Genomic DNA, 23,862 nt, shown 5'->3' with positions numbered 1-23,862 from the left:
TCACAGGAACCAATGGTGGTGGTTTAATTAGTGATTACTTTTTGGTTAAATAGAATGGCTCACAATTTACCACGTATGTTTTACAGGCCTTAAGTATGCCTGGCCACCAATATAAGGGGGTGAATTTGCAGAATGTTGTTCTGGCACCACAATGTGCTTGACCTATGCCCTCGTGAGCTTCTTTTACAAGCTGTTCTCGTTTGTTTCTCGGGGGTACTCAGTTTCCCTTGGGCAACTTAACTAGCACAATACCCGTAGGGGTTTCCAAGTAAAAGTACTTTGGTGGATATCCTGGTGGATTCTCTTTTGTTGGGTCTAATAGCTGAATCAGTTCCTCATCCTGATTAGCTGCACGTTCTGCTCTAGTGATTACACTAATATTGGCAGGCCCCTCTCGAGGGGGTGTCATGCAGACCAAACGTTTCACTTGTTCATCTGCAAGACTGTTTCCTTTTGAGTGTACTGTCCCGGTGGTATGCACGTTTACATGAATCACCTGACAATTCTGTTTCTCCATTCTCGAACGGAGTATGTCTTTCCACAATGATTTATGTTTTATGAGTTTACCCTTATGGTTGGTAAAATTTGTTTGTTCCCAGAAAACTAGATCTTCGTTATATCCTCTTTTACAGTAGTCACTATCCGTACAGATTAGTGTGGGTTTAATAAGGTCTGCCTTTTCTAAAGCATACCGTAATGCTGCGGCTTCAGCATATTGCGCTGTCTTATGGCCAAGGCGTATGGACAGTAATTCTTCTGGATAATAAGAATAGGAATCTCAAAGTCTCTACTACTATCCCCATCCCAGCTGAGGATTGTTGGGATGTCCCTTTTTTAATCGTCGTTGAAGATCCATCAAAAATTATTGCTTGGTCTTGTGGAGGTATAGGGATAGGATTATTTCCCCTAATAAAGCAATTGTTTGAATTTCCTAATAAGACTTGGCCATTTCCTACAGGGTTTTCCATTTCATCAGGACCTAACCTCGGTTAGGGTTTAATATGAACTTTATAAGAAATTTCTAGACCTCAATGGTATATTGAGGGAATCCTGATATAAGTTCTACAAGGCCTGATCAGGGACTTGGCGTCTCTAGAGAGTTAAATCTGGGTCTTAGTACCACTGTCAGTAAAACACTCCTTCTATACTTAACAATCTACAAGATGGATATAGATATAAATATAAGTATAGGTTCTGTATCAACTCGTTAACACACACGTTGGGCGGCAACTGAAGGGATAATTACTAGTTGATGTAAGAAAAAGGAGACTTACCATCAAGTAACTTTAAAGTAAGCTTTAAGTAACTTATAAACACACTATATACACAAGAGAGGTCTTTACCATGCCTCTGGTAGAAGCCTCTTACAATACTGAACAGACCAGTATTTATACCAGTCCAACAGGAAGTGACATAGACAGGAAGTGAGGTATGTACACAGTTCATAGTTCATAGTTCACAGGAAGTGATGACATAACTTCCCGGATGTTATCATTTTTATCACATTCTTCCCTCCTGCAGGATTAGGAGGCTGTGGTCTACCTTTTGGTCCGCAGCCGCCGAACAAGGAAGAGTCGCACCCGTTTGGATTCCCGTCGTAGAGGGTCGCTGGTCCGCTTACATGCGGTTGGCCATTGGTCAGAGTCTGTGTGGCCTGGATTGCCCTGTGAAGGGTCGGGGTGATCATGGCTTCGAGTACGAGCCCCAATAGGTTCAAAGTCGGACTGCCTCTGTTCAGAGGGAGGTGCAGAGCTGGTCTGTGGCGGATCAGTACTTTCATGCGCGGTACTGGGAGGGTCGCAACCTTGAGCACGGGGTTCTACCGGCACCAAGCTAGTTGGTGTCCGATCAGGATCCTGGAGAGGGGTACCCGATAGGTCCCAAGAGTTTCCTGGTGAAATGCCATCACCCGATGTCCCACTAGGTCCTGGTGGGCAGGGAGCCAGATCCCGTAATGATACAGTAGATTCTCGGCCGTCGGAATATCGTATGTTTGCATAGGTGGGGTTGGCATCGGTTAGTTCGACCTCATCTACAAGAGGGTCATTTTTAGACGTCCGAACGTATCTTCGGAGTAATACAGGTCCAGGAGTAGTTAGCCATGATGGGAGTGATGTCCCATGAGATGAGCGACGCTGGAATCCAAAGAACCGCTCATGAGGTGTAGTATTTGTGGCTGTAGAAAGCAGGGACCGTATAGAGTGCAATGCATCCGGAAGCACTGTTTCCCATTGCTGGTCTGGTAGGCCCCGAGATCTTAAAGCGAGACGTACGGAATTCCAGATGATACCGTTATACCTCTCTACCTGCCCATTTCCGATGGGATGGTATGGTGTTGTTTTGCTTGTAGCAATTCCCCGTTCTGAGAGGTAGTCCTTGAGTTCCCTTGACATAAAGGATGGACCCCGATCTGAGTGAATATAAGCCGGCATGCCACAGAGAGAAAATACCTGCTCAAGGCAGCAGATTACTGTGGACGCCAGCATATTGGAGCAGGGGAAGGCAAACGGAAAACGTGAATATTCGTCGATCATGGTGAGCAAATATGTGTTCCGAGTTGAAGAGGGCACTGGGCCCTTAAAATCGATGCTAAGTCGTTGCATCGGTTGGGTTGCATGTATGAGTATACCATCTGAGGGGCGGAAGAACTGAGGTTTTAATTCCGCACAAAGCCGGCATTCTGAGCATATTTTCTTTACATCTCCAGTGGAAAAAGGGAGATTCCGTGATCGTACGAAATGTAGCATGCGCGTAACGCCAGGATGACACAAACCATTGTGGACATCCATGAGAGTGGAGGATGACATAGTGGAGCAGAATGCCCGTGTGAGGGTGTCCGGGGCCACATTCTCCTTGCCAGGCCGATAGAGAATGGTATAACCAAAAGAGGCCAGTTCCATCCTCCAAAGTTGTATTTTATTATTCTTAATTTTGGTTCGTTTTCGATTATCGAGCATGAAGGCGACTGATCGTTGGTCCGTGATCAATGTAAAGTGCTGGCGAGCTAGAAAATGGTTCCACTTCCGTACTGCCTCTATGATGGCTGTGGCTTCTTTCTCAACCGGAGGATAATGTAGCTCGGCACCTTGTAAGGTCCTGGACATAAATGCTACAGGACGACCTTCCTGATTCAGAGTAGCCGAGATCGCCACCTCCGAGGCATCACATTCAACCACGAAAGGGAGATTCTCATCAATGGAGTGAAGAGCCGCTTTCTCCAACTGTTTTTTGAGAAGGTTAAAGGCTGCAACAGCCGCTGTTCCCAGTGGAAATGATCTAGCATGCAGCAAGGGTTGGATTTCGTCCGAAAAATGAGGAATCCATTTAGCGTAGTATGCAAACAGACCGAGAGCCCGACGTAAAGAAGCCGGATTCTTAGGTGACGGGAGCTCTTGGAGCGGGCGAAGTCTTTCTGGGTCTGGCTTAATGATACCATTGCCTACGCAGTAGCCAAGGATGTTGATGGTCGGTTGCGACTCAACAGATTTGGATTCATTCAGGGTCAAATTACGGCGATGGAGGGCATCCCGAAATTTTTGGAGGTTGGAGTCGTGTTCCTGTTGATCGTGACCTGCAATGGTAATGTTATCAAGATAGGGAAAAGTGTCCCTTAGGTTTTCCTGCTTAACCAGGCCATCCATTGCCCGTTGAAAGACAGCCACTCCATTAGTAACCCCGAATGGGAGGCGACAAAATTGGTACAGCCGTCCATTAGCCTCAAAGGCTGTGTACTGCTTATCTGAGACCTTCAAGGGTAACTGATGATAGGCACTTTTTAAATCGTAAGTTGAGAACACTTTGTATTCGGACAGTTTATTAACCATATCATCAATGCGTGGCAATGGGTAGGCGTCCAAGTCGGTATATTGATTGATGGTTTGCGAATAATCGATGCATAGTCGCTGTTTGTGAGGTTTTAGAGGGTTCTTGACAATGACGACTTGAGCCCGCCAGGGCGACGAACATGGTTCAATGATATCCTCTGCTAGAAGTCGAGAGATTTCAGCCGCAATAAAAGATTGGTCTTCCTGATTAAAGCGCCGCGATTTCGTTATTATCGGTTGGCATTGAGGCGGAATACTGGCAAATAATGAGGGTTCATTAAGTGAAGCTGCTGATAATGCACAAAATGGTAATTTAGATGGTATATTAGAAATAGTAAGTCCGGGTTTGGATCCACCAAACTCAATGGTGAGTTTCTTATGCTGTTTTTGGAAGTCCAGCCCTAAGAGGAGATCACTACATAAGTCTTTGAGCACCGAAAGTCGGGTGGAGGGATACATACGACCATGAAGTGTCATATCAACAACACAAAAGCCGGAGATTCTGGTATTAAGTGATGACTGGGCCATCGCAATTGCCTGGTCCGATGGGAAGACATGTAGTTTCAATTTCGCAACAATCTGTTCCTTAATGAAACTATCAGTACTTCCTGAGTCAATTAAGGCATCTAAGGTATGCCCTTTAATTGAAATTTTTGTGGCTGCCTGAGACAGGTTCTGTGGGCAAGCAGCTGTAATTGGTGTCGTTGCACAGAGAGTGGCTAAAACTCTCGGTGTGCTTCTTCGGGAGAGAGCTCGAGAGGAAGCTTGATAGGTCCTAGCTGGAGCATCTTGATAGGCCCTAATTGGGGCAGTTCGGTAGGCCTTAGCTGGATTGGCCCTCGTAGAGGCCCTTGATAGGCAAACTTTAGCAAAGTGTCCTTTTTTCCCGCAATAACTGCAGATTGCATTGCGAGCAGGGCAGGTTTTCCTAGGGTGAAAAGCATCTCCACAAAAGAAGCATTCCTTCCTAGATTGCCAAGAGGCTGCTAAAGTGGGGTCGTCCTCCTCTTCTTCATCAGAATTATCAGAATTAGATTCCCCCATGATAGGGTTCACCTGAGACCGCTTGAATTGTCTGGTTGCAGCTACAGCAGCAGATCGAGATCTGGGCAGCTGATAGAGGTCTGCATTTCTCTTTGCCAAATCCAGTGAACAAGCTAGGTCAAAAGCTTTTTGTAGCTCAAGTGTTTTACTTTCTAGTAGACGCTGGCGTATAAATGGAGAGGCAATCCCGCAGATGAAAGCATCACGAATCATTTCTTGGCGGTACAGCTCAGCTGAGGCTGCCTGAAAGTTACAATCTACGCTGAGCCTGCGAAGTTCTTGCAGGAATTCGTCAATTGATTCCCCTGGCCCTTGTCGGGCTGTGGCCAGTAGATGTCTAGCATAGACCTCATTTGGGGTCTTCGCATACAGTTTCTTAAGTGCCCGAATCACCTCTTCGTAACTATCCCAGTCATCAACATATTCGAACACTTTTGGGGTCACATAATTGACAAGTATCTTCAATTTAGCAGGAGCATCCACTTTACATTCATCCAGAAAATTCTCAAAAGTACGATACCAATGCTTCCATACCCTGCCAGCTGCTGGTGTATTCGGGTCCAAGTCCAGACGAATAGGTCTAAGGATTTTCTCCATGATGGGTGGTTCCCTGGATCCTTAACTTCCGAGTTTGTCTGAAGGTCTAGTATTTGTTAGTGTAAATATTAAGTTACTTAAATTGATGTAAGAAAAAGGAGACTTACCATCAAGTAACTTTAAAGTAAGCTTTAAGTAACTTATAAACACACTATATACACAAGAGAGGTCTTTACCATGCCTCTGGTAGAAGCCTCTTACAATACTGAACAGACCAGTATTTATACCAGTCCAACAGGAAGTGACATAGACAGGAAGTGAGGTATGTACACAGTTCATAGTTCATAGTTCACAGGAAGTGATGACATAACTTCCCGGATGTTATCATTTTTATCACACTAGTCCTAGCCTCTTTAGGGCTACCCCAGATCAGGCGTATTCCCCAGACGTTCACTTTCAACTAAAGTTTGAGTAGCCGAAGCCTGAAGATGCTTAACTGGGTCTAAAGGTCTGGACCATCTCTCCCTAAAGGAAAGGAACAACCTGAAGATGTTACCATCCTCCAGATAGCACTTTTAATAAGTTTAGCTAGACTGTAACCTTCCAGATATTATGAGGGTCCGGATAACTCCCCCAGAATTCTGCAACTCCTCATCAAAGAGTGTAGAGAGATTGAGTTCACAAGTTTGATACAGAAGTACCATGTGAGACAATTCTAAAAATATATAGATTTATTAAAGAACCGACATGTAATTTACAGTTGGTGAAATCGCAACATTAACAGTTCCAAAAACAAAATGCTTACAATTCTATTGTCAGAGATTCTTATTCTCAAATCTTAACTTCTCTACAGTTTTACAGTTCTTAGTCTTATTCCAGGATATCCACCAAAATCAAATACAGTACCGTAGATCCCCGAGGTACAAAGAGTTGTAGACTTACAGAGCCTGCCTCTGAAGCCGAGAATCGCTTTGCCCCTTTACAGCGAATCTATCACCCCATTTGAAAGTTCAATATTTATATATTTTCTCAGTGGTATTTCCTTTGAAGTTTTCTGCTGATGTAAGCTAACTATCTCTAGTCATTTTTCTGCTGACCCCTGCTATTCTTAGTCAGTTCAGCTGGTAGCATTAAGAATTATGTCTCTACCCTAGGTGTTCAAAGCTTATCTTAAAAAACGGTGTAACAGCAGGTGCATCTATTTGATGTCATCTCTACCAAGGTCTTCTGTTTATGTCTTTTTATGACATGTAAATTAAAACACCTCAACCAGGGTGATCTATGCAATTCTCAGTTACCTTAGCTGGTTGCAACACAGAATCGTGTCTCCTATGTTTCATTCGATGTCATTTTTACGAAGGCATATGTTTCTTAATTTTGTGTTTCTTTCCGAAGTGTAATTTAGAACACCTTAACAGGGTGTACCATTGTGTTCTTTCCAAAGCTTCAGACTTCAGGAGCGTCCAACCTCCTGTTTCAATAAGGTTATTGATTCAGTGTCAACGACTTATCTTATCCCAATAGCCCGAATGCTGTTAACAATACAGCTTTTCATAGCCAGGTTTCTAGATTTCCAAACCTAGTTTGTCATGTTTCAATAAGGCTAGAATTCTTTCATAGAATGGTGTCTTTTTCTGAATATGGCTTATTCCTTCACAATATCCTATCCATCACAAAGACTGCCTACTTCTACCTCCATAACATTACTTGCCTCTGCCCACCTGCCACTGAAATCTTCATCAATGAATTTGTCATCTCCAGACACTTTCTATGCTGTCCTCGCTGATCTCCCAGCCTCCACCCTCCATAAGCTTCAGCTCATTCAAAGCTCTGCTGCCCGTATCCCTTCCCACACCAATTTCTGCTCACCTATCACCCCGTCCATGTGAACCTTCATTGGTTTCTGGTCCTCCAACACCTCAAATTTAAATTCTCATCGTCATGTTTTAATTCCTTCGTGGCCTCACCCTTCCTATCTCTGTAAATTCTTCCAGCTCTGCAATCGCCCGAGCACTCTGCATTCCTCTGACTCTGGCTGCCTGTGCATCCACTATCTCCTTCGCCCCACCATTGGCAGCAATTCCTTTATCCCTACATTCTGGAATTCTGTCCCTAAACCTCTCCTCCTTTTAAGACTGCCCTTAAAACCCATCCTCTTTGACCAAGCTTTTAGTCACACACCCTAATATCAACTTTGGATCATCATCCATTTTTGTCTGATTCAATGTTAAAGGTGCTATATAAATGCAAGTTGTTATTGTGTAGCTAGTATTCTGTATGCTTTTGGCACACTGGCCATGATTTTCTGAGTGGAGGCGGGTTGGAGGCGGCTTTGATGCTCGGCAGGTTCCGGTCCCGCAGCCGGTTTCAGCCGCCCTGAACTTGCGATTTTAGCTTAAGTGGACTGATTAAGCCCGACATGCACGCCACCTGGCCCAACCAGTGGGCTCGGGTCTGCTGCTCGCCTCTGCTGACGTCTTTCAGCCAGCTGTATTTAAGGGGCCCATGCAGCCTTGTTTCTGCTCAATGATATTCTGCTGCTTCTCGGTGTGGCACTTCTGAGAATGACTGCTGCAAGACCCAAGGCATCACCCAGATTCAATGATGACTCCCTCCATGTTCTTGTGGAGGGAGTGAGAGGGTGCCAAGGGGTACTGTTCCCTTCAAACGGAGGGAGGAAGCCTCTTCAGCATACCAAAGCAGCCTGGCTGTAAATTGCTGAGGAGGTGAGTGCCAGGTCTTTGTGTGGTCGCACCTGGATTCAGTGCAGGAAAAGGTTCAATGACCTGATACGCACAGCAAAAGTGAGTATAACATCACATTTACCTTCAATCTGCTCCCCATTTCTCATCTCCAGCATTTTGCATTGTCAACCTACTCCTGCACATCCCACTTTACCCTTGCACCCTTAACCATCCCCCTCTATGTACACAATCACTTCACCCATATGCACCCCTCACACTCGCTATCACTGTTATGCAATAACAACAACTAACAACGCACAGGGAGGGCCCTTGGTATTGGCACCTCACTCCATCTTTGTCTCCCTCTAAGCATCTATGCTATGGATTCTCTACACACTCCAACATTCTCACTCAAACGCCACTTGTGTCCCTCATTGCAGGAAAAGAGAGCCCACTATAAGAGGGAGAGGGGCAGGACAGGAGGAGGGCCACTTTCCATTGCCCAGTTGACCAGCACTGAGGAGGCTGCTCTGGACATCCTCGGAGGTGCTGAGGGTCTGGAAGTGGGGGATGGTCAGACGGGCATAGTAGAGCAAGCTGGTGACAGAATAGATTTGCCACCCTCTCATTTAGATTGCATGAGTGACTGATATGGCATCTGATGTTCATTCAGATTGAGTTCTGATCATCTGCACAATTTGATGTGCCTGCTACATTCATATCACATGTCTAACTCATGCCTTTACTCCCCCACAGGACCATCGAGAGCCCCCCTCCCCACTGTCCAGGAGGACGAGCCAGAAGACTCCTCAGAGGAAGCTGCAACCTCTGAGGGAGCAGTGTCAGCAGAATTGAGTGCACCCAGCACCAGCGCAGAGACGCACACCTCGGTGGGTCATTTGCGAGATTGATTAGTGTTGTCACCTGGTGTATCACAGCTCACAAGTGAGCATCAGCAGATGGTGGAGGCAGGGACAACAGTGGAGAGTCTCTGCTCAGCTGCATGTGGACCCTGTGCCTCTGGGACCATCCAGAAAGAGAGCGGCGCTGGAACTTCAGCAACAAGTGCAGGAGTCTGACAGGTTTTGCATCCACGATCGATGCGAGTGTGCAGAGAATGGAGGAGTCCATCTCAAACATAAGCAATGCCATGGTGGAGGCAATGGCGCATCAACGCACCGCCATGGATAGGATGGCAACCTCCGTGAAAAGAATGGCTACCTCATTGGAAAGGATGGCTACGGCCATGGAGGAAGTAAGTCGCCAGAGTCAGGAAAACATGGTGACTGTTCAGAATATACTGACATCTCTGGAGGAGCGATGGGCAGCTATTGAGCAGAGAGACTAGAGCTTCATGGACATCCTTTTGAGGAGGACTGCCAGTGCAGATATGGGTCCTCATGGCCCCCCTGAAGTGCAGCAAGGTGCTCTCCTGCCACTTGCCAGCACTGAGGTGCGGCTGACCCATGAGAGGGATGTTGGTGGTCGACAACAAGGAGTGTGGGCTCCTCTCCAAGTGCTCACACTCCCGTGCCACTGTGGAGCCCTCGGTCAGAGCCCCAGATTCCTCACCCAACTGAGATGGCCGTCTCAGCCCCTGCACAGCCGCAGGAGGAGCAGACTGTTGCCAAGCCCTCCCAGGATCCCAAACCCAGAGGACGCCCGCCAAAGGTGTCGAAGCAGGCGCAGCATGAAAGTGAGCAAGGTGCCTCCACATCTGCTGAAGCCACAGGGGAAGCACCACGTAGAGGCACGCGTAAGGGAAAGTTAACACAGAAATAGTCACAAGCGTAGTCACTTGGGTGTTTTGATGTTATACAAATTTAAGATTATCTTTGTCATTTCCATTGTAAAAAAGAAATGCGATGGCAAACATTCAAAGACTTGGCCTATGTGTTCCCAGAAATGGAAGTGTCACAGTGAGGTGTCAGGCACCTTTCATCTGTAACGATGGTCGTGAGAGTGATAGGAACCCACAGTTTATTGTACAGATATTGTATGGTGTGTTAAGACGGCAGTCACGTGTTTGCTTCGTAAACTTGAGCAAATCTGGCATGGATTAGTGCATCCCTTGCATCACTGCCAGCAATGTGCTCACCTGCTGCTGGAACTGGCACATCCGCTTCAGCTAGGTCTTCTCCTCCTCCTCCTCTATGGAGGAGGCTGTGCACTGAGCTACTTGTTCCTCAGGCAGCGGTAAGCCACGCTGCAGTGCGATGTCCAGTGCACAGCAGACCACAATGATTCTGCAGACCCTGGCTGGTGAGTACTGTAGGGCTCCACCTGATCTGTCAAGGCATCTGAATTGCATTTTGTGCAAGCCGATGGTTTGCTCGATGATGTGGCTGGGATTGTAGCGCTCCTCAGCTTCGTTTGATGGCCTCAACGACGTCATTAACCACACCTTCAGCGGATAGCTCTTGTCTCCAAGTAACCATCCGAAAAGTTGAGTTGGTGGATTGAAGAGCTGAGGCACAGTAGACTGCCGCAGGATGAACAAGTCATGGCAACTGCCAGGGAACTTGGCGCAAACATGCAAAATGTTCTTCCTGTGCTTACACACCAGCTGGACGTTAACGGAGTGGAATCCCTTGCGGTTCACAAATACAGCTGGGTTGTGATGGGGTGTCCTAATGGCCACATGTGTGCAGCCTATGACGCCCTGCACTCTTGAGGAAACCTGCCATATTTGCAAAGCCAACCGCACGCGCTGTTACACTTGCTTCATCCGTGGAGAAGTTGATGTAATTGTGCGCCTTTGCAAAGAGAGCATCGGTAAGCTGCATGATACAGGTGTGTGCGGCCAACTGGGAGATGCCGCTGATGTCTGCTGATGATCCCTGGAAGGACCCTGAAGCAAAAAAGTTGAGTGCAGTGGTGACTTTGACAGCCACTGGTAAGGGGTGTCCACCAGCTCCTCTGGGCTCCAGGTGTTGGTGCAGCATTGCGCAGTTGTTGGCGACTACCTCTCGCGAAAGTCTCAGCCTCCTTTGGCACTGCTGCTCAGTCATATTGAGGATGCTCATCCTCGGCCTGTAAACCTTGTGTTGGGGGTATCTCCTGCGGCGAGGTGCAGCCCTGCGCTGACGCCCTCTGCCCTGTGCAGCATCAGGTGGCTGAGGAGGAGGTTGGCGCTCCTGTTGTTGCTGCTGCTGTTGTGCCTGGTTCTGCTGCTGCCGGGGCTGCTCTTCCTCTGATTCTGAGGACCAGGATGAGAGGATATAAATGATTCCCATTCCGCTGGTATATATCTGAGTTGAGGAATAGATCTTGCTCAGGCAATGTGGAGAGTGGGTTTTCCAAGGAGGTCACAGTGCAAATGGATCTCAGCTTAACCACTTACAAGCTCAATAGACCTGCAAAAAGTGTCCCAACACCTCCAAAAACAAAGTTCTGTCATCTGGAAATCAGACATGTTACAGGTCCGCTTTTATGCTGCAAGAGCAGCTGTCAAGAATTCATGTAGTTGCTGAACCCGGCACAATCAGCAGGTGTGTTTTGGGAACGGAGTAGAACACGCTGAAAATGTTCTGAAATGGGAAAAGCCTACTAAAATCGGATTTTGTAGGCAGTTAACAAGCTGTTAACTGCCTTAAGTGCCTCTCTCGCCGCTTGGTGGCGGCTCTGATCGGGACTCCCAGACCCGACACTTGATGAAGTTGTGTGGAGGCGGGTTCGGGACCCGCCATCACTCAAAACTAATTTAACCTCTGACTCGCCTCCAAACCCGCCCTCCGAGCGCCGGCAAAATCGCGGCCTTTATCTCTGCATCCACATTCCCTCTAAGCTGTGCAGTCACGCAGCTGTCTGCCGGTCCTGCGCAGCCCGGGAGCAGCTTTTCTAATGTGAAGTTTTGCGCATGTGTGAAACATTGAATGCACCGTGCAGCCTGTTAAAGGGACCGTGCACCCAAAAAAAAGAATTGGGGGGAACACTGCTCTGCATGTGTCACTCTTTTCTGTATGTTTTGTACTCTCACGTGTCATGCTGACCAGGTGACAGACTAGGGTCTGCGAGCAAAAATGATCATCTTCCTCTGGGAGTGGCAGGCTGGGTTATGTTGCATAAAGGAGCTGCAGTCTGAGGTTGCGGCTGAGATGGAGTGGGAATTTGGAGCCTAGGACTGGAAGAGAGGGACAATGGAGGCTGCTCTGGCTGTATGATTAATTAATAATAATGCTACATTGACCGTATTTATCATATTACTGAGCTGCAATGTTGGTAATATTTATTAATTATTAGCAGATCACCCAAGACATTGCTCATGGTGAGGCACAGGATACATTGTTTTATATAAGGTCATAACATAAAAGCTAATCCAAAATTCTTCTATAGGAATATAAATAGTAAATGGGTAGAAAGAGGAGGGGTGGGGTCAATTAGGGACCAAAAAGGAGACCTACGCAAAAAAGGGTGTAAAGATAAACCCAGAAACTATAGGTTAGTTTAACTTCGGTAGTGGGGAAGCTTTTAGAAACCAAAATCAGGGACAAAGTTAACAGTCATTTGGACAATTGTGGATTCATTAAGGAAAGCCAGCCAGCAAATTATGTTTAACCAACTTGATTGAGTTTTTTTATGAGGTAACAGAGGGTTGATGAGTGCAATACGGTTGACGTGGTGTACATGGATTTCCAAAAGGCGTTCGACAAAGTGTCACATAATAGGCTTGCCAGCAAAGTTGAAGCCCATGGAATAAAAGGGACAGTGGCAGCATGGATACAAAATTGGCTAAGTGACAGGAAACAGTGAGTAGTGGTGAATGGTTGTTTTTCAGACTGGAGGAACGTATACAGTGGTGTTCCCCAGGGGTCTGTTCTAGGACCACTGCTTTGCTTGATATATATAATGACTTGGGTGTATGTGTACAGGGCACAATTTCAAAATTTGCTGATGACACAAAACTTGGAAGTACAGGTAGACTATCCTTTATCCGAAAACCTCGGGACCAGCCGAGTTTCGGATAAAGGAGAATTTCGGATTTCGGAAGGTGGGTCGGCAGGGGTCCGCGGGGGGGGGGTCGGAGGGGGTCCGCGGGGGGGGTCGGCGGGATGTCGTGCGCACGACTTACGCTGACGCTCAGCGTAAGTCAGTCGGGGTCGGCGGGGGTCGGGGCCGGGGGGGTCGGCGGTTGTCGGGGCTGGCAGGGTCGGCGGTTGTCGGGGTCGGCGGGGGGGATCGGCGGTTGTCGGGGCCGGCGGGGTCCGCGGGGGGGTCGGCGGTTGTCGGGGCTGGCGGGGTCGGCGGTTGTCGGGGCCGGCGGGGTCCGCGGGGGGGTCGGCGGTTGTCGGGGTCGGCGGTTGTCGGGTCCGCGGGGGGGTCGGCGGTTGTCGGGGCTGGCGGGGTCGGCAGTTGTCGGGGCCGCCGGGGTCCGCGGGGGGGGTCGGCGGTTGTCGGGGCTGGCGGGGTCGGCGGTTGTCGGGGCCGGCGGGGTCCGCGGGGGGGTCGGCGGTTGTCGGGGCCGGCGGGGTCCGCGGGGGGGTCGGCGGCTGTCGGGGCTGGCGGGGTCGGCGGTTGTCGGGGCCGGCGGGGTCCACGGGGGGGGGGTCGGCGGGGGGTCGTGCGCACGACTTACCCTGTATCCGAACTTCCGAAACCGGAACCCTCTAAAAACCGAAGGTTTTTTCGTTCGTACACACGACTTACGCTGACCGAAAAAACCTTCGGTTTTTAGAGGGTTTCGGTTTTCGGAAGTCCGGATAAAGGGTAGTCTACCTGTATAGTGATAGACTTCAAGAGGACATAGACAGGCTGGCAGAATGGATGGACAGGTGGCAGATAAAATTTAACACAGAAAAATGTGAAGTGATACATTTTGTTAGAAAGAATGAGGAGAGGAAATATAAACTAAAGGGTACAATTCTAAAATGAGTGCATGAACAGAAAGACCTAGGGGTATATGTGTACAAATCGTTGAAGGTGGCAGGGCACGTTGAGAAAGCAGTTAAAAAAGGCATACAGGATCCCGGGCTTCATGAATAGAGGTATAGGCTGAGGTATAGGCCCAGAAATTCGGGTCGGGGGCTTCCCGCGGGTGTAAGCCCCCGACCTGCACTTACCTTGCGCGCCGGTAGTTGAGCTGTAGGGCCCCGTGGAATTCCGCTCCGGGGCCTGGTACAGCTGCCGGCGTGCTGTGCTTGCATGTCCCAGGGGCGTAGTTAGTGCGATGCATCCCCTGGGATCACGTGAGCCCTGGGCAGCCAATCGGAGGAGGGAAAAGCCCATTCATAAGATCGACAGGAAGACCTGTCAAAACTTATGAATGCTACGGCTCCAAAATAGCAGTAAATCTTCAAATAAATTTAAAGAAAACATCACACTTTTTAAATAAACTATAAATTACATTAACTATTTGAAACAATAATTTAAATTATTGAAAAAAATAATTTTATATTCTAACGGGGCTAAAAATAAACTTACCTTGCTTTAAAGTATTTAAAAATAATAAACCTGTGGAAAAAATGTTTTAATTTTAATTAATTGACCACTTACCTTGTAAAAAGCAGGCCTTATGCCTGCTTTTTACATTTCTAAATGCTGCAGGCTTACCATCCCGGGAAAACCTGCAAAAAAAGTTCAAAGCGCACGCGCAGCCTCTCCTGCGCGCGCGTTTGACCTCTGAACCTCTTCGTTCAGAGGATCGGAAGTGCCGGTTTCCCGCGCATGCGCAGTGCATGCAGAAAACCGGCACTTCCATTCGGCCTACGGGTGAGTACCCCGTGCGTACTCACCCGTGGAGACCCGAATTTCTGGGCCATTGAGTACAAAAGCGTGGAAATTATGATGAACCTGCATGAAACACTGGTTCAGCCTCAACTGGAGTATTGTGTCCAGTTCTGGGCATTGCACTTTAGGAAGGATGTGAAGGCCTTGGAGAGGGTGCAGAAAAGATTTACGAGAATGATTTCAGGGATGAGGGACTTCAGTTACGTGGATAGACTGGAGAAGCTGGGGTTGTTCTCCCTGGAGCAGAGAAGATTGAGAGCAGATTTGACAGAGGTGTTCAAAATCATGAGGGGGCTGGACAGAGTACATAGAGAGAAATTGTTCCCATTGGCATAGAAACATAGAAGATAGGAGCAGGAGTAGGCCATTCGGCCCTTCGAGCCTGCTCCGCCATTCAATGAGATCATGGCTGATCATCCAAATTCAGTACCCTGTCCCTGCCTTCTCCCCATATCCCTTGATCCCTTTAGCCTTAAGAAATATATCCAACTCTTTTTTGAATATATTTAATGAACTGGCCTCCACCGCCCTCTCTGGCAGAGAATTCCACAGGTTCACCACTCTCTGGGTGAAGAAATTCCTCCTCATTTCAGTCCTAAATGGCTTACCCCTTATCCTTAGACTATGACCCCTGGTTCTGGACTCCCCGTCCATCAGAAACATCCTTCCTGCATCTAGTCTGTCCAGGCCTGACAGAATTTTATAGGTTTCGATGAGGTCCCCTCTCAATCTTCTAAACTCCAGTGAGTATAAGCCCAATCGACACAATCTCTCCTCATACGTCATTCCTGCCATCCCAGGTATCAGCCTGGTGAATCTTCGCTGCACTCCTTCCATGGCAAGAACGTCCTTCCTCAGGTAAGGCGACCAAAACTGCACACAATACTCAAGGTGCGGTCTCAACAAGGCTCTGTACAACTGTAGCAAGACATCCTTGTTCCTGTACTTGAACCCTCTTGCTATGAAGGCCAACATACCATTTGCCGCCTTAACCGCCTGCTGCCACCTGCATGCTTACCTTCAGCGACTGGTGCACAAGAACACCCAGGTCTCTCTGCACTTCCCCTTCTCTCAATCTAACCAGATGACATAGATTTAAGGTGATTGGCAAAAGAACCAAAGGCGACATAAGAAAAAAAAATTTACGCAGCGAGTGGTTAGGATCTGGAAAGCACTGCCTGAAAGGGTGGTGGAGGCAGACTCAATCACAGCTTTCATAAGGGAGTTGGATAAGTACCTGAAAGAAAAAAAATTGCAGAGCTACGGGGAAAGAGTGGGGGAGTGGGACTAGCTGAGATGCTCTTGCAGAGAGCAGGCACAGTCTCGACGGGCCAAATGGCCTCCCATGTGTACCCATTCTATGATTCTATAAACAGGGGTCTTATAAACACAGTGTGATGGGAAGTAAATGTGACATGTACATGAAGCGGTGCCATATGCAAAACTCTTATTGATATGTTCTGTCTGTTTTATATTTAAATATATTAATAACCTTATTTGTAGGAAACCATTTTACATATGCTTATTATTGCTCTGGATTTCCTGCATTATAAAATAACTGCATCCAACATGGCCACAACTCGCAAAACAGAGGCACTGACGTGCTTCCAGCAACTGGTTCTCAAGCAATGTGTGTGGAATTCATGAGGAATATCCCAGGGGGGTGGGGAAGGAGATGGGGGAAGGAACTGTGACAAATAGGGACATTTTGTCTTCATCTTATACGGGAATGGGGTGAATTGCCACAGGCGTTCTCCCATTTACCTGTTGAAACTTTGGTGGAAGCACAGGAGGCCCCCAGAGCAAATTCACTCAAATGGTTAAGACAGAAGGTATCCCCTTCACTACAGTTCAAAATGGAAGACAGAAAATGATCAGTTGGTGGAAAAGGGGTTGAGATTTTAAAGTCAAATTGCTTTGATAGTTTGATTGGTTTATTTGGAATGGTAATATACACAGTTTGGCACAGAGAGAGTTATTTTTAGCCGTGATCAGGTGTGAATCTCAGTCTGGAGACAAATTTGTGGAGGAAGTCGTGATTTCAAGCAATTGCCACTGTAATGATCAATAACATGTCATTCTAGAATAGTACACTAGGTGGAGCTATAGAGCTGTATAGAGCTGTATATTTAGTTGTATGTGTTTAAGACTACACTACCCACGATGCACTAGGCTACCCAGAAGGCAGTAGTCAAGATGGCTGCCTGCACACAGAAGTACACATGCTGAATCTCTACAGATGCTGCACCTAGAGAATGTGTACTGAAGAAATGACTAGCTAGAAGCTAGCTGTTCATAATAAGAATGTCTAGTTATTAATGAACATAACATGGTACCAGGTGTTGTGAAAATCTGCTAAACATTGTGAAACGCGACATGGAGACTTTGAAGCCACCGAAGGGTTTGAACCTCACGGGAAATGTCGACTACAATTGGCGGGCTTTCAAACAACAATTCGAACTCTACATTGCTGCCATCGGGTACGGTACGAAGCCAGACACAAGGAAGATAGCGTTGCTGCTTACGGTTGCAGGCCCACAGGTGATAGAGGTATTTAATACGTTTGTATTTACTCCAGAGGAGAACAGAGAAAAATTAGACGATGTGCTAAAGAAATTTGATGCACATTGTTCTCCCAAAAAGAACGAAACCTATGAGAGGTACATGTTCCGTTCAAGGGCACAACAGCGAAATGAGACTTTTGATAGCTTTGTGACCAATCTGAAACTGAAAGCACAGACATGTAATTTCTCTGAGCTCAAAGCATCCATGATTCGTGACCAAATTGTGTTTGGTATTCATGATAAAAAGGTCAGGGAATGTCTGTTGAGAGAAACCGAACTAACATTGGAAAATGCTGTGAAAATATGCCAAGCCAGCGAGCTAGCTCAAAAGCATGCGAAGATGTTCAGTGAAATCAATAATGATACGATTGTAGTAAGTGCTGCTGTCGGTGCTGTGTCCTACAAGGGGAAGAAACGTGGGCAGAACAGAAATGAAAAGCAATCGGAGGATGACATTTTTAATTGTAAATGCTGTGGTTACAAACACCAGGTAAAACAATGCCCAGCATTTGGAAAAATGTGCACAAAATGTCATGGAAAGAATCACTTTGCCAAACAATGCTTTTCAAAAGTAAAAACAAAGAAAGGGCAATGAGTTAATGTGATTGAGGACACTGATTTAAGTGAGACATTTTTTGTAGGAATGGTGTCATGTGACAATATAGAAACTGATACAGAAAATGTGCAGCCCTCAGATATGGACAATGCTGAACATAACGTCAATGCAGTAAAAGAGGACAAATGGATGATCCCACTGCAGGTAAATGGCGCATTAGTTACATTGAAACTAGACACTGGGGCAAAAGCAAACTTAATCAGTATGAGTGACATTAAAAATATGAAAGAAAAGCCCAAAATACAAAAAAAGTCAGTACTACTGAAGAGCTATAATGGACAGAAAATAGATAGCTTAGGTGTATGCAGACTTAAAGTGACAGTCAAAGACAAAGTGCATCATCTCATGTTTTCTGTTGTGGCTGAAGGACTTGATTCACTACTAGGTGACAAAGCTTGTGAAGATTTAGAACTGGTCAAGAGAGTCTACCGTATAAACTGTGCCATAAGCAGACCAGATGACTCGGTGGATTCTGTAGTAAATAATTTCCAGGATGTGTTCAAAGGATTTGGAGTTCTACCATTCACTTACAAGATCCAGCTAAAGGAGGATGCTCAGCCAGTGGTACATGCTCCACGAAGAGTTCCAGCACCCCTGCGTGACCGGCTCAAGAAAGAACTGGACAGAATGACCACACTAGGAGTCATCAGGAAAGTCGAAGAGCCAACAGGCTGGGTTAACTCCATGGTATGTGTAAAGAAAAAGAACAATGATCTAAGAGTATGCATGGATCCAAAGGACTTAAATGCAAACATAAAACGTGAACACTACCAGATTCCCAAGTGAGAAGAAATCACCAGTGAAATGTCAGGTGCCAGATACTTCACAAAGCTCGATGCCTCACAAGGATTTTGGCAACTAAAACTGGATGAAGAGAGCACCAAATACTGTACCTTCAACACACCATTTGGCAGGTATTGTTTCCTCAGAATGCCTTTCAGGATAATATCTGCATCTGAAATCTTTCATAGAGCGATGGAACACATAATTGAAGGTCTGGAAGGAGCTCGGGTCTATGTTGATGACATCATCTGGGGCTCCACACTGAAAGAACACAATGAGCGACTGACTAAAGTGCTACAGAGCATACGCCGGAATGGACTGAAGCTCAACAAAGCCAAATGTCAGTTTGGCGTCCAGGAAGTCACTTTCCTAGGAGATATTCTATCTGGTAAAGGAATAGAGCCAGATATGGAAAAAGTAAACGCCATACTCAAAATGCCCCGACCCACTGACAAAAAAGGAGTACTACGCATCATGGGGATGATAAACTTCATTGGAAAGTTCATTCCTAACTTGTCAGCCAAGACAACCTGTCTGCGAGACCTGCTACATAAAACAAATGAGTTTGCATGGACAGAAAGACATGAACAAGAGTGGATGAACCTCAAAACAGTGCTGACAACCACACCTGTATTCACTTTCTTTGACCCGACAAAGAGAATCAAAGTGTCAACGGATGCATCAAAAGATGGCCTCGGCGCAGTCTTGCTACAAGCAGAGGGTGAAGATTGGAAGCCTGTTGCCTATGCCTCCAGGTCTATGACTGATACTGAGTGTCGATACGCCCAGATTGAAAAGGAATGTCTAGGCTTGGTAGTTGGATTAGAAAAGTTTCATGGCTACATATATGGACTTCCCACCTTCACAGTTGAGACAGACCACAGCCCATTGGTTGCCATCATAAAAAAAAATCTGAATGAGATATCTCCAAGGATTCAACGACTCATGATGAAGCTGCAAAGATATGACTTTGAACTGATCTACACACCAGGCAAATACATAGTGTTAGCAGATGCACTATCCCGAGCACCCACAATGAGTCAAGTGAGCTCTACTGAAGAAGACGTGGATGTTCATGTGAGTATGGTCACTGCTGCGCTGCCCGTGTCAGACACAAAATCAAAGCAAATAGCAAAAGAAACAGTAAAAGATAATGTTACAAACAGTAATAGAGAACATTCATCATGGTTGGCCAAAAGGTTCCTGTCCAAAATACTATCACGTCAGAGTTGAGTGTCGCAAGTGGACTATTACTAAAACAGAACAGTCATTCCACAGGCTCTACATCAAGACATGCTCAAAAGGATTCATGAGGGACACCTCGGAATTGAAAAATTCAAAAGGAGAGCAAGTGACACTGTTTATTGGCCTGGCGTAAATAAGGACATTGAGAATATGATAGGCATATGTGAGACATGTCAGAAACACCAAAACAAAGGAACCAATGATAGTAGCTGACTTACCAACAGCACCATGGCAAAAGGTTGGTATGGACCTTTTTCATTTAAATGGTAAAGAATATCTAATAGTGATTGACTACTATTCTAACTATCCTGAGATGGCACTGCTCTCAAGCACCACAGCAAGCAGTGTCATAATGCATGTGAAATCCATCTTCGCCAGATATGGAATTCCCAGGATTGTCATTAGCGACAATGGTCCGTGCTTCAACTGTAAGGAGTGGCAACAGTTTGCAGCACAGTATGACTTTCAGCACATCACATCCAGTCCTCTGTATGCTCAGTCGAATGGTAAGGCAGAGAAAGGTGTTCAAGTTCTCAAGCAGCTACTGAAGAAAGCGACAGAAAGCAAGTCTGATCCTTATCTCGCCCTGCTGAGCTACCGAGCCTCACCTTTAGACTCTGGTTCTTCACCTGCTGAACTACTAATGGGTCGCAAGTTGCGCACCACGCTGCCCTGCTGTGCAAATGAAAAGCAAAGTAAGGAACTAAGACAGAGACTTCAACTGTTAAAGCTGAAACAGAAATCATACTATGACAAGTCATCCAAAACTTTAAAACCATTGACAAGGGATGATGTTGTCAGGATTGAGGATCCAGATGCATGGAACAGGAAAGCTACAGTTCTTGAGGAAGTAGGACCAAGGTCATACACTGTTAGAACTGAGGAAGGACAGATTCTCAGGAGGAACCGCCGCTCCCTCCTGAAAACACAAGAAACTATCCAAGAGCAGATTGATGACAATGCCGCAACTGAATCTTGTCAATCACCACCAGAACAATCTCATGAAAACACATCAGACTTACCTGTGTTAAGAAGATCCACACGTGAAGTAAAAAAGCCTGATGGACTTAATCTTTGAGTATAAAGTAAAGCTTTGAAAATGTGTTGACTGTTGTGAAAATGTTTGTTTGTAGAGCACTAGCAAAAGTGTTACTGATATCATCTTTATCGTTTTTCTTGAAAGTTGATTGATATTGATTTTGTTAACCTCAAAGAAAGGGGGATGTAATTATCAATAACATGTCATTCTAGAATAGTACACCAGGTGGAGCTGTAGAGCTGTATATTTAGTTGTATGTTTTTAAGACTACACTACCCACGATGCACTAGGCTACCCAGAAGGCAGTAGTCAAGATGGCTGCCTGTACACACAAGTACACATGCTGAATCTCTACAGATGCTGTACCTAGAGAACGTGTACTGAATAAATGATTAGCTAGAAGCTAGCTGTTCATAATAAGAATGTCTAGTTATTAATGAACATAACAGCCACCTCACTTACTGAGGTGTAAAGGACTGGGTCTGGTAGCTCTGTGAGCAGGAGAAGGAGCAGGTGCCAGAGCCAGAATGCCAGAAGAAGTATTTAGCCACTTGGAATGGGTGGAAGCAGAAACCAGAATGCCAGCAGGAGATGGAATGGTGCGCATTACTTTACGCATTTGCAGCAGTCCTAGTTGTGTCATGGCTCCTAGGAATTATAATTGGTTACATGACTGAAGGAGTTTTATGTATGGGTAGTTTGTAACTTTAAATTGGGAACATAAAGAATAAGTTGGTTGGGTGGAAATGAAGAAGTATTGGGAATGAGCTTGTCCTTGGAGACTAGTGCAGTGCACCATAGTGTTGGTGGAGGAGGGGAAGAAACTATTTGGAGAGACGTTTGTGAGTTTAGTAAATTTTCCAAAGAATTATAGTTTTAATGTATCGATACTGTTATCAAATGAATTGATAGCTGTATATAATGCAGTGAGGTCAGAAAAAATGCAACTAACAAAATTGTTTGAGCAATTTGAGATAGGCCTCTGAGCCACACTTTCAGGTGTGATGCCCATGAACCAAGAGATATCACAAAACTAACCAATCAAATTGATCAAACAATTTTCAGTTCTTCCCAAGCCATCAAACTATATACAGCTAATAATTAGATTTTGAATGCAATAAATACTTTTTTAAATTGCATAATTATTTTAGGAACGTACTAAACTTTGCTCTATGGATACATGCTAGACACTTTTTTTAATTATATAAATAAATACAAGTGTTAATTTCTTTTTCAGTACCACCTGCAACTCACTTCACTCCTCTAGCACTTGGTGAGTTCTTTTGAAATAAATCTTATCTCATACCTTAAGCTACTTTTAGTTAAACTTGATTAAACATTAATTCTCATATTTCTATCTACAGATATCGGACACACTTCCACTTCTGGTAAGACGCAGCTTGACCATTTATTGTTTCATATAGTTGTAGTAACATACCTTTCAACCATGTACATTTACATACGAACATACAAAAGGAAAAGACCAGCTGGTCCATCAAGCCTGCCGCACGCTCATGTTGACCGGAGCATCATGACTAAACACTTCCTCCCTTTCTCCACCCTTGTAGCCATGTAATCTCCTGGGCGAGGCAATAAAAAGAGAAAAAATCCAGGGCCAATAAGGAAAAAAGGCTTACCGGTCAATTAAGGGAAAGCTGATGACAGATGACGTTAGCGTATGACGCTTCACCTGTCGAAACATTTTTGACAGATGAATTGTCAGCGTTTGACAGCTTTGAGAAGGTGTCAAACACTGACAATCTCTGTTCTAAGGTGAGCCCTTGCACAGAAGGCACATCAAGACTTCTCAGCAGAAAGCAGATGGCTGCTGCATCTGAGAATGCAGCAGCCATTCTGTTATCTCTGCTGTTGAGATGAGGCACCTCCGGATCCTCTCAGGTTGAAGCCTGCAGAAAGAAACAAAGGTAAGGAAACATTTTGCAACACTTTTCACTCACCTTTCATACTTACCTGTCCATACTTGCACCCATCACTCACCTCTACAGCTGACATTTCGACCCCTCCCACCCCTTCTGACCCTGACGAGGTTTGCAGCCATTGGGAAGCCCGCAATTGCAGGCGTAAAATGAGGAAAAGCCTCAAAACTGCCCGTTAACAGGCAGTTAATTGGCTCTAATCCCCTTCCCGCCTCGAGGAGACGGGTCCCTGCGTGACTCGGGAACCCGCCTCCCGGGAAGATGGCACGGAGGCGGGTTGGGAGCAGATTCGGTACCCACTCCCAGTTTCTGCCATTTTCCCGGCAGTCCCACCTCCATACCCGCCTCCCCAGGGCTGGCAAAATTGCCCCCTTTAAGTCTACGCTGCTCTAAAGTAAAGGTTCTTGAGCGTACCTGAGTGGCTGAGGTTCTTTAAACTTGGAATCATTTTTGTAGCTCTCCTCTTTACCTTTTTCAAGGCTACTATATCACCCACAAAAACTGGGCACAGTACGCCAGATGTGGTCTGACTAGTGACCTGTATTGTGACAAAATGGTGTCTATTAATACAACCCAATACCCTGTTAGCTTCAGCTACAATTTCTCTATATTGGTCATGAACCCTCAGTGATCTGTGCACAATAACACCGAGATCTTTTTCTCTCTCAACTTCCTTCAGTATTTTTCCCTGCAAATGATGTGTGTATTATGGGTTGGCACTGCCAACATGCACGACACTACATTTATCTAGATTAAACGCCATTTGCCATTGTGTGGTCTGCTTCCCCAGCATATCTAAATCTTTTTGCATTTGATTGCACTCCCCTACTGTCTTAACCTTTGCATTGATTTTGGTGTCATCC

At 45.9% G+C, this 23,862-nt stretch overlaps 1 protein-coding gene across 7 annotated transcripts in view; it reads left to right on the top strand.

Moving 5' to 3' along the window:
• The window catches only part of LOC147111196 (inter-alpha-trypsin inhibitor heavy chain H3-like), a 137,013-nt gene that overhangs the window by 92,386 nt on the left and 20,765 nt on the right, over window positions 1-23,862 (top strand). For all 7 annotated transcript variants that reach the window (XM_086001856.1, XM_086001854.1, XM_086001853.1 and 4 more), the window contains 2 exons: window positions 22,300-22,335; window positions 22,427-22,450. In XM_086001856.1, coding sequence (XP_085857982.1) covers window positions 22,300-22,335; window positions 22,427-22,450 — 60 coding nt within the window. The remainder of the gene's footprint in view (window positions 1-22,299; window positions 22,336-22,426; window positions 22,451-23,862) is intronic.

Source organism: Somniosus microcephalus, chromosome 11, assembly GCF_052327205.1.
Source record: "Somniosus microcephalus isolate GS21.2 chromosome 11, FLI_Smic_1.0, whole genome shotgun sequence".
Classification (NCBI taxonomy): Eukaryota; Metazoa; Chordata; class Chondrichthyes; order Squaliformes; family Somniosidae; genus Somniosus; species Somniosus microcephalus.
This window is presented reverse-complemented; position numbering and strand designations above follow the sequence as displayed.